The 11803-nt window shown below is 30.8% G+C and overlaps 1 protein-coding gene across 1 annotated transcript; it reads left to right on the forward strand.

Moving 5' to 3' along the window:
- Positions 1 to 6314: 6314 nt before the first annotated feature.
- Positions 6315 to 10727, forward strand: GO595_007392 (Glycogen debranching enzyme; the record flags this gene model as incomplete). Its single annotated transcript, XM_067920852.1, has 1 exon — positions 6315 to 10727. One exon carries the CDS (start codon positions 6315 to 6317, stop codon positions 10725 to 10727), a length of 4413 nt encoding a protein of 1470 aa, XP_067772452.1.
- Between the last annotated feature and the right edge of the window lie 1076 nt (positions 10728 to 11803).

Consider the following 11803-nt stretch of genomic DNA (forward strand, 5'->3'; position numbering starts at 1 on the left):
TTCAAAATTACAAGTAGATGTCACTTTTTGAACCTCGCTCAAAAAGTGACTTTATTCTCAACTTCTATCATTATAGCATAAAAAAAGATCTATTTAATTAAATAGAAAAGATCTATTTAAAAAATTAACTGGGAAAAACGTATGATAAATATTTATTCCTTCACACTCTATACATTTATTTCAAGAAGGAAATTGATTGATTGTTTCACCAATATAGCCAAGGTCGAAGCCATTTGGATACATTAATTACGAGTTTAAATAATTAATTATTTAAAATTTCATTTTTTTCCAAAACAGATAATCCTTTATACGTTTTATCAAAACGGAAGAAGTAAAAAGAAGACAAAAGTTATCGCTTTGGAAAACAATATGGTTTGGAGAAGAAGATTTACTCGAGGGCAAGAGGAAGTCAAAGATTTTCTAAGAACACAATATATTCTTCCAGGATTAGTTGTTAAAAGAAAACAACTTTGTAATATTGTCTTCAAAAGGACAGGTGGAAATCTAATTGCAGTAGCTTTACAAAAGTCCCCTTCCTTCTTGCAATAATTAATATTTTGTTCTCTGTTCCTTTTGCAAAATCTAAATATGCTCTAGCAAATCAGCTTAAAAATTTTTTCACTGTTCTTTTATAAACTCTTGAATTGAAATTTATATGACCCAGTAAGTGCAATGTACCTGTTCTTGGAGCACGTTCAATGCCAATCATCATATATCGTATTATATCTAAAGTCATTTGTGGTGGGTTCATGAATATTTGTTCATCTTCAATTGATTGAAAGTAAATACCCAACGGTTGGATCCTGGGTTCATATTCCTAATTAACCTATTGATAATTATCCTGTTCTTGACCTTGACCTTGTTGATTATGTTTCATTTTATGAAAATGAATTTCTTTCTGTATCCGATTATTTTCAATTGAAATTTTATTTTATAATTTGATATTTCAAATGCAAGTAAATATGAAATCCTTTATTCAAAGGGAGGAAATACATCTGAGGCGTGCATGATAGAATACTTAAAATCACTGCGCAAGGGGAAAGGAAAAAATAAATGTTTGCTTATATGTGTGATCGATATAAATCACATATAACAAAAGCTGTTGAAGAAGAAGCTGAAAATAATCAAATTGAGCTGATATTCATCTCAACATCTGCTACTGAAAAGTTTCAACATCTTGATGTCAGGGTTCCAATTTTGACGATTTTTTGTGAATCCATTTACAAAAGGAGAAGCAGCTGATTTGTTTCTAAAATGTTGGAAAAAATTACGCAAAAATATTATGAATGCATGACACTTAATAGATCCAATATATGAAGAAGATAATGACGATGATGATGGTTCATCTGATGAAATTTTTTTTAATTGCAAATCTGTAGAAAATGAAAATATTAATGCGTTTGATGAATTATAGCTGAAAAATGAATAATCCTACCAAAGTCGTGAATTTAACGGTCACTGACGATCAAACTTCATATAGCACAAACTTTTAATCAAAATCATGATTTTTTTGATAAGTTATATTCAATAAAAAATCTGATAATTGAGAAAAATTATCTGAATAAACTATTAACATTTCTAAAATAATATTCGTATACGAATGTCATTCCGTTGAGTACATAATGTAATATTTGAATTGATCTAATATTAAGTCCTCCAAAAAAAATTACTCCATTTTGATCGTTTTTAATTGTAAACTGAGTTCAAAAATCATAAACTCCAGAAATGATGGAGTATCTTTATTTGATATAGATCCATTCAATTTTCGTACATAAAAAATCAATTTAGTAGCCACAAGAAAAATTATTGTTTTTTATAACACCAATTAATCTGTTATGCATTGAGTTAATGATGTCATGAATCTCTAATCGACTAATACTTTCCCATGTACTCTCAGGAGAGGAAATAATTTTATTTTCATCTCAAAAATGTTTTCACCATTTCTTAATTGGTTTCTGATTTTCCGAATAAATGATCTTGAAATGCCTGTTTTTCGGTATATTTGTGTATCTGTACACCCGCGGATTATCTCAACCATGACACAATACACATAACTAACTACTTTTTGCCTTTTTTCGACCATGTATTGTGTCATTACCTGATTTTTTACATGATGATAATTTTGAAATCTATTTCTTTAAATTTTTCATGAAGTTAAACATCTTCGTAAAATATTTTACGTAGCATTTCATAAGTGAATGCGACTAATGATTATTGTGATAATTTATATTTTTTTTTTATACGAGTCCGAAGAGAGAATAAAATTAATTGTTGTGATGTGGCTTTATGGGTGTTTTGGAAAACAAGATGAGTATCAATTAATTTCAAGATATTTTAAATATTTTCTTGATTCTACTTTTATTTTATGTTTGGCATTACTGTATATATTAAAGTAAAAAAATTAGGTTTCATTATTAAATTCAAATTTTTTTCCAAAATATTCGTGTTTAATTGTGCTCACTGGCATAATTTGTTTCTAAGAAAATTTTTGACATAAAATTTCTTTGCAATGTTCATGTTTGCAAACATCTCAGATCCAGACAAGTGATTCATTTAACCTACTTAGAAATTTTTTCTTGCTCGCAAGTAGTAAAATATAATATGATTTCCTTAGAAAAGTAAGTGAACATACAAAAATTGCCCACTCAAACAATTACAAATTTAAGAAGAAAGATGTATCAAAATCTCAAAAAAACACAAAATGTATCAGTTGTTTAAATTCGAATAAATACTTTATCGATAAAGGATTATGATTAGATATCTTCTTCATCCATGTTTAAATTTATTTTTTTAATAGCGTCTGCATCTTTTCCTTCTTCTGGCTTTCTTGTGGGATTAACTTTGGGTCTTGGGGTTCCGATCCTTTGAACAATAGGTTGCTCGTCTTCCTCAACAACTTGTTGGCTGCTGACTGTGGATTTCGAGAAAGCAGCTGAAAGGTCTCCCCATATTGAATCATTTTGAGAAGCGCAATGGTTGCTCATTGTTATATATATGACATGTGATTTGAAAAACGATAAGACCAAAAAATTCTGCGCTGAGATATGTGAATATGATATTGATACATCTGTAATGAATAAAAATTTACCAATATTTAGAATTCAAATTCGTATTCCCTTCAAATTTTTAAAACAATTTCTTTGTATAGCTTCAACCAGATAATTTTCTTTGTTACAAAAGCACTAGCTACGCTTTTTCACTTAAAAACGATCATAACCGCCGGTGCAATTGTCGGGAAGGAAGTCATGAAATATGACATTTTAACGTTTTTTTTGACTATTGACAAATTTAAACAAAAATCTCATTATATAGCAAATATGCTCAAATGTCATAATTAACAAAAATTTTATACACTCTCAAATCTTTTAAATAATTTATGTTTTATATATATGTTTTTATTATTAGGGTGGGCTCATTACTTTTTGCCCCCTTTATAAAAAGTGAGTTCAGTATATAAATTATGTCTGAAACATACCAAGTTGCGTCAAAGGTAATAAGACATTAAAAGGAAAAGCCTATTATTTAATAAAATATCTGGGTTTTCCTGATAGAGAGAATATATGGGAACCTGAAGAAAACTTATCATGATAAGCCCTTATTTTGAACAAGTATAAAAAAATTGTAAATCTTGCAAAAAGCACAGAGCACATTCCCGACGTTAAACAACAAATAAAAACGAGATCAATTTATAATAGTACACAGCAAAATTTATAAAAATAGTTCAAAAGTTATAAATGTTTAATCTATAATATTAAATTTATAATTCATTTCGTTCTCTATTTTTTTGTATATCTCTTTCAAGTTCATCTACAGAGTTATAAGTTTTCACATAAGGGTTTGGAGTTTTTGGTGGCTTTGGTGTTGGTGGATGTTCTGAAACTCTTAATGAATGATTATAAGCGATTTCCAAATAATAAGTTTGCATATCGATATCTTTTGCTAACACTTTCGGGTCATCTGTCACCTTACAATTTTTTTGTTTTTTTGTAAATTTTTTATAATATTTAATTGCATGATTTAAAGCTTCATTTATGTTATTCCAAACCTTTTCTGTCATCCAAGGTCTAGTTTCAGGCCATATTTCATTAATTGATTTATTAACAATATTAATCATATTTAATAAATTATCGAAAGATTTTCCTCTTTTATGAAGTTCTGAAGCTCTTAATTCGATTTTATCAATCAAATCTTTAACTTTTTTCCATCGATTATTAATTACTTTTGAATTAAGTATTATATTATTCGTTTGATTAAATATCCAATTTAAATCATCGTCAATTAATTTAATTACATTTTCATATTCTTCTTTTAATGTAACTTCTTTAAATATATTATTTTCAATGAATTTCTTTTTCGAATCATATAAATATGTTTCGAAATCATTTAATGCTTTTTTAATCTTTTTTCTTTCTTCTTCTATTTCATTAATACGTTTTATAAATCCAAGACTTTGATTAAATTCGCGTTTCGTTAATGTCCATTTTGGTAAATAAAATGATATATTATTCGATTTAAGTTTGTTAGTCATAATATTAAAAATACCGGGTAATGTGAATTCATCAAAACCAAAGTCTAATCGAATTGTTACATTATCTAAAGCTTTGGATGGAAGATTTACATAAAATTTAACAATTTCATTTCGTTGATTTCCATATAAAATTGAAATGTTTCCATTAGTTTTCTTATTATATAAATATGTTGTCGAATCACTAATATAATTTGTTTCATTAAATAATGAAATTGTTTTATTGAAATGTAAAATAGAAATGTTTTCATTACATAATGACTCAATTTGTACATCTTTTATATATTCATAACAACCTGATCCTAATGCAATCGCTTCGTTTGGATTTAAGGAATTATTAACAAAACCAATTCCAGAAATACTTTGAATGCTACTTTGAATATAAGGAATTCGTGTTGTTCCTCCAATAAGTTCGACAGAATTAATATCATATAATGAAAGATTTGCTTTTTGAAGTGCTTCTCTATAAAGAAATCCAATTTTATCAATGAAATCAGTTAATAATAATTCAAGGTCACTTCGGGAAATTGTGATTTTTTTGTTATTTCCTAATGAAACAGTTGCTGTACTATATATGGAAAGTTTTTCTTTAGCAAGTTTAAGCTTATAAAGAACCTTTGGAGAGACCGTTTGATTGCTGATAAAGTGTGTAAACAAAAGTGCATCAATATCATTTCCTCCTAAATTGATGTCATATGTTAATGAAAGTTGACGTACAATTGGATCTCCTGGAGTTGAACGAAAATTAAATATTGACACTATTGTCTTGGTGGCACCTATATCAATAAATGCTACATTTTTTGGTGATTTGGAATAAAATGGTTTTTTAACTTGGGAATATAAATAAGCAACAGATGATGGAGAATCAACAATTCGTTTAAGATTAGCACCAGCTAGTTTTACAGATTCACGTATGACGTACCGTTCTTGGCGTGTTAAAAATGGATCAACAGAAATTATAAGATTGGAACTCGATACATCTTGATTAATTGTTGTAAGAAGATGTTTCAAAAAAATTGCAAATGATTCCCTGCGCGTGATGCCATTCTTTTGATCGAGGAGTGGTGTTAGTCCTGTAATAACATTATTTGGATATTTAAAATAATGAGAACGAGCATCTTCAAAAAATGACCAAGAGCATTCTCGAACATCTGCAAGAGACCAATGGTGTTTTGATATATTTTGCTTAGGATCAGTTGTATTCCAAAATGCAAAAAAAGTTGGAAATAATTCTTGATTTGAATTATTATTATAAGCAATCTCAATATTTTTTCCTAATCTAACAATAGATGCTTTTGTATTTTCACTTCCAATATCAATACCGAGGATTGTAGAAGCCACAAAACCAATAAAAATGATCATTTCTTTTTTTTTATATCACATTACAATGAAGGACATGTGATATGAATTTCCGTCTTCCAAACCGCTGTCAGAAAAATTTGAAAAGTCTTAGAATATTTGTTTGTTTTGCAAAAAGTGCAAAATATAAATTTGTCACTTTCCCCTAAAACGTTTACCATGAGAAACTTTTACAGGTGGATCATTTTCCATATTTTTTTTGAGTAAGTTTTGTTTTTATGCATCAACACTCTTACCGTTTTTAACTTGAGTTCAAAACCTTGATCAACCCTTTTCTCTCCGAAACTGATACAAGTAGTTTTTGAATCAAGGGGTAGGCCAGTCATTTAAACAGTTTACATTCATCGTATTGAAATTTCATTTTTCGATTGAAATCCATTGAAAAAGTCCTATTGAATGTTTAAAAGTGGCCACTCCAGACAAAACATTCATGAAAACCATTAAACTCAAGTTAAACGATGGTGGCTCAGTTGATTTAGGTACAATCAGAATACCAGGTCCAGGACACTCGCTTGAGGTTCGGCTTCCAGTTGGTACTCAATTACATTCTTCTGAGACAGTTTTAAAATCATGGCAATCTTATGACCCAGAACCAGAGATAATAAAGCCTACAAGAGCTTACTCTATCATGGAGGAACTAATTTTCACGATTCCAATTAAGTTACCTGGTGCATGGCATTTCCGTATTTCGTCAAAAGACGTTGAAGGAAAAATGGTTCACTACCTTGTTGACCCAATTATAAAAATCAATGACAAAGAAGTTCCTATTGGTTCTCTTGTTATTCAGACAAACTATGGAAGATGTATAGGTAAAGTTCAAGATTGGCTTAAAAATTTAAAGCCTATTTCGGAGCTTGGATACAACATGATTCATTTACCACCATTCCAAGAACTTGGAGGATCTTCACATTATTCACTCAAAGATCAACTTCAGATTTCAAGAGAACTCTTCCCGCCTGACTTTCCCGAAAAGGAACGATGGCCAATGTTCAAAACTGTTTTAAAGAAAATAGAGAAAGAATTGAATATTGTTTTTATGGCTGATATTCTTTTAAATCATACAAATCCCACATCTGAATGGCTGAAGGAACATCCAGAAGCAGGATATAGTATTGACAATTCACCATATTTACGCCCTGCTTATTATGTTGATAAGACATTATCAGATCTTTCCGATAAAATCGCACGTGGCGAAGTCCCAGACATTCCTTCAGACATAAAAGTTGAGCATGTTGAGAAGCTTAAGGAGTATTTGAAAAAAGGTCTTCATGATAGTGATCTTCGAAAGTTCTTTACAATTGATGTTGACGATGCTGTTAAACGTCTTGTTGAAAGCCAAGAAAAACTTCCAAAACAATTTGAGATGATTCGCATGCGAGCTGTAAATTATGGGGCACCCCAACGTCAAAATATTCTTCGAACACGTGGTATCGTTCATGATGATTCATATCAAATGGGTTGTGTCCATGTTGATAATAATTATGCACGAGCTTTATATGCACCACCTGGTTCCAAAGAAATTCGTATAGATGAATTTAAGATGGCTATAGATAATCTTAATATTCCATATTATCAACATTATGAATCCATAGTTAATGAAGTTGTAGAAAATGTTGTTAATGGCTTTCAATATGCACGATTTGATCCGAATGGACCAAAGTATGGACCTATTACATTAGAAGTACCAATTTGTTGGCGTTACTTTTCTGAGATTGAAACCAAAAATGGAATTGTTCCATTAGCTAATAATGGATGGATCTTTTCATCAGATCCAACTGATGATTTCATTGCTGAAGGTAAAGAATGTTATTTAAGGCGACAAATTGTTATATGGGGCGATAATGTAAAGTTACGTTATGGTAACAAGAAAGAAGACAATCCATGGTTATGGGAACATATGACCAAATATATTCAATCTGTTGCTGAAGTTGTTCATGCGTTACGATTAGATAATGCACATTCAACACCATTACCAGTATCTGAATATTTTATTAATGAAGCACGAAAAGTTAATCCTAATTTATATGTAATGGCAGAATTATTTACATCAAGTGAAGAACTTGACATTAAATATATTAATCATATTGGTATTAATTCCATATTACGTGAAGGAGGAAAACGTATTTCACCACCAGGAATGACACATTTATTATGGGCTTCAGGAGGATTACAAGTTGCAGCAGTTGATCAAATTGATAGTTCATCAGTAGTAACACCAACAAAACAAATTCCAGGAGTAATATTTGATATAACACATGATAATAGTACACCTTATTTCGATCCATTAACAGTATCTTCAATGATCTCTATGTCATGTTCACCTATAGCTACTAACAGAGGTTATGATGATGTTTTACCATTTGTACCATCAGTTGTTGATGAAAAGCGTCTTTATCCATTATCAGAGAATGAACCAGCATTTCAACCATTACGCAAACTTATTAATCATTTACATATTGATATGGCGTTAAAACAAATGAATGAATTATTAGCAAATTATTATGGTAATTTAGTATCAATCTTTAGATGTAACTCTAAAACAGGTGAAGGTATATGGATGTTAATACGTGTATATGATGGAGAAACTACAACTAATAAAGTTGCATTTCCAGCACCAATTGATAAGTTAATATTTGAAGGAAGAATTAATTCAATCGAACGATTTAATGATAATGGAAAAGATCCAATTAAGCCAAGTCATTGTAATATATTTTTAAATCAAGATCAAAACAAATTATCGACTTGTAAATTATTACAAAATGAATTACAACTTGATAATTTTATCCCAGGAAGTGTTATAGTCTTTAGTACAAAATTACCTAAAGAATTAAGTGACTTCATTAGCAAACTTGAAGTTTCAACTTTAGTTGAAGACTTTAAATCAAAAGTATTCTCAATTGGACTTACTGATTTAACAGTATTATTATTCAGATGTTCTGATGAAGAAAAAGCTACTTTAGGTCAAGGATCTTATGATTTCCCTGGATTTGGTCCTTCTTTTTATGCTGGTACTATTGGTATTGAAACAGCAATGAAATTCGCAGCTAAATCTGATGCAGGTATGGGTAGTTCAGTCTTTGTTAATATTAGAGATGGTAATTGGTTAATTGATTATATGTGTAATCGATTATTCCAAAATCCTCGTTTAATACAACTTGAAGGTTACTTTAGGAAGCAATGTCAAAGCTTAGAGAAATTACCTCGATTTTTAATACCAAAATATCTTTGTCGAATTGTTAGAGCTTTAAATAATGCTGCTCGAGAATCAATCATAGCTAAATCTTCTAAATTCATTCAAGATGGAGATAAATTTATTCATTCTTTAGCTACTACTGCAATTAGTTTTTATTCTCCTATGAAAAACGCTCAATTAATTCATCCACATTTAACTTCTATATTTAGAGGTTATGTATCAAGAATTGATTCTTGTACTGCTGCTGGTTTCCCACACTTTTCAGTAGGATTTATGAGAAGTTGGGGACGTGATACCTTTATTGCATTAAGAGGTTTATTCCTTGTAAATGGTCGATTTAATGAAGCTAGAGATCAACTTGTTGCTTTTGGTGCTTGTCTTAGACATGGATTAATTCCAAACCTTCACGACGGAGGTCTTAACCCTCGATATAACGCTCGTGATGCTACGTGGTGGTTCCTTCAATCTCTTCAAGATTATGCAATTATGAGTGGCCAAGGCGGAGATGTCTTTAACTTGAAAGTTCCAAGGATATTCCCTTGTGATGATCAAACCGAATATTATCGTAAATGGGATAAGAAGAATTATCGACCAATATTTACTATGGGAGATATAGTACAAGAAATTATGACCAAACATGCAAATGGTATTCACTTCCGTGAATGGAATGCAGGAAAAGAAATCGATTCAGTAATGGTATCAGAAGGATTTAATATTGACATTATTACCGATTGGACTAATGGTTTTATACTTGGAGGTAATCAACATAATTGTGGTACATGGATGGATAAAATGGGTTCAAGTGTTAAAGCTAAAAACTCTGGAATCCCAGCAACACCAAGAGATGGAGCAGCGATTGAAATCATTGGCTTATTAGAATCGACATTACGTTGGTTAGATCAATGTTATCAAGAAGGAACATATAAATATAATGGCGTCGTTGTTGGAAATGAGACTATTACATGGTCACGTTGGTCAAGTTTATTATGCTCCAACTTTGAGTCATGGTTTTATGTTCCCAACAAACCAGAATATGATTCTAAATTCTTTATCGAAGAGCGTCATGTTGGAGTCAGAGGTATTTATAAAGATAGCGTTGGTTCATCAGCGGAGTTCAGTGATTATCAATTCCGACCTAATGTATGTATAGCTATGACAGTTGCACCAGAATTATTTGATCCTGTTCATGCTGTCCGTTGTTTAAATAACGTCGAAGAACGATTAATGGGTAAAATCGGAATGAAAACACTCGATCCATCCGATTATAGATATCGACCTTATTATCATAATGATGACGATAGTGAAGACTTCTTGACAAGTCGTGGATTTAATTACCATAATGGACCTGAGTGGTGTTGGCCTGTAGGATACTTCTTTAGAGCGTCAATGAGATTTAGAAGAGGAATTACAGAAAAAATGAAAAAGATGTTGGCAAACATTAAAAAGGAACTTTTGACTTCTTGGGCAAACGGATTGCCAGAATTGACACAAAAAGACGGAGAACCGTGCGAAGGAAGCTGTAAGAATCAGGCGTGGTCTGTCGCAGGCATCTTGGACATCTTGTACGACTATAGCTTATACACAGAAAATGACGTAATCGATTGGGACGTAGATGAAGAAGTCGATGAGCTCATAAAACAAGAAGAATGAAATAAAATGAAAATAATGAAAAAGTGACATTTTGTTGACCGTTAAAGGGGAAACGAAAGAAATGAATAACGGGAAAAAGTATTAATTATTCCTGGAGCGCATTATACTGTCCCGTCATTATTTGCTGATAAATTTATGAAGCGAAACCATATTAAATTGAGATCCGGCTTCTGGATAATCATCATTAGTTTTTGTAACTTCTAAAAGCTTGATAAACTTGAACATCCAACTCTGTGAAGAAGATATGCTTCTTTACTTCAATTTGAGAAGGGAGATATCGGGAAGATTTGCTTATCAGTTATAGAGACATGAGTATCTACAGTGCCGGTTGTTCTGTGTGGCTCCCATTTACCATTTTGCTGTGAATTTAAAGGAAATATTTTTATGAGTCCTATTTCTTTTTCCCTTAATAATTCCTCAGCTTTATCGCCTACATTTTCACCTCCATTGTCACACCAGACGATAGTGGGGCGACCGTTTAGTTCAATGAACTTTTTTAAACAATTTGAAATAGTTTTTGCATCTTTTGATGAAACAGCCTCAATCCCAACACAATATCTCGAATAGTCATCTATTGCAGCATAAATGTACATTCCCTTAACTTTCTTCCAATAATGCACATCAACATGCCAGCAAGCATTAGGTACCTAATCCAGGAAATTGGTATCGGCATGAAATATAAAAATAAAACAAAATTTAGATCAAAATTTTTCTAAATTAATAATATATTCACACTAATAATAAACGATCTTACAAATATTTAAAAATGAACGCTGGAAGAAAAGCAATGCAATTTGATACCGATTGGCTCATTTAAACTTCCGTTAACATCGAAAACGGAGTTACTACATCAATAAAATATATAAACAATGCCAAAATAGTTTAAAAGGACAGGTCAGAGTTCACACGCATTAGGACACAAATTGTTAGAAGCTATTAGAAAAGGTTTTGAGAAACCTATCTTGCGGAGGACATTAGTGATACCTACAAATGATTATTATTACTATGGCAAAAAACAGGTATAGGACCAATTGAATAGAAACTGTCGTAATATAATACTTTACAATATAAAAAAA

This window comes from Histomonas meleagridis (genome assembly GCF_020186115.1).
Source record: "Histomonas meleagridis strain 2922-C6/04-10x chromosome Unknown contig_52, whole genome shotgun sequence".
Taxonomy (NCBI): domain Eukaryota; phylum Parabasalia; order Tritrichomonadida; family Dientamoebidae; genus Histomonas; species Histomonas meleagridis.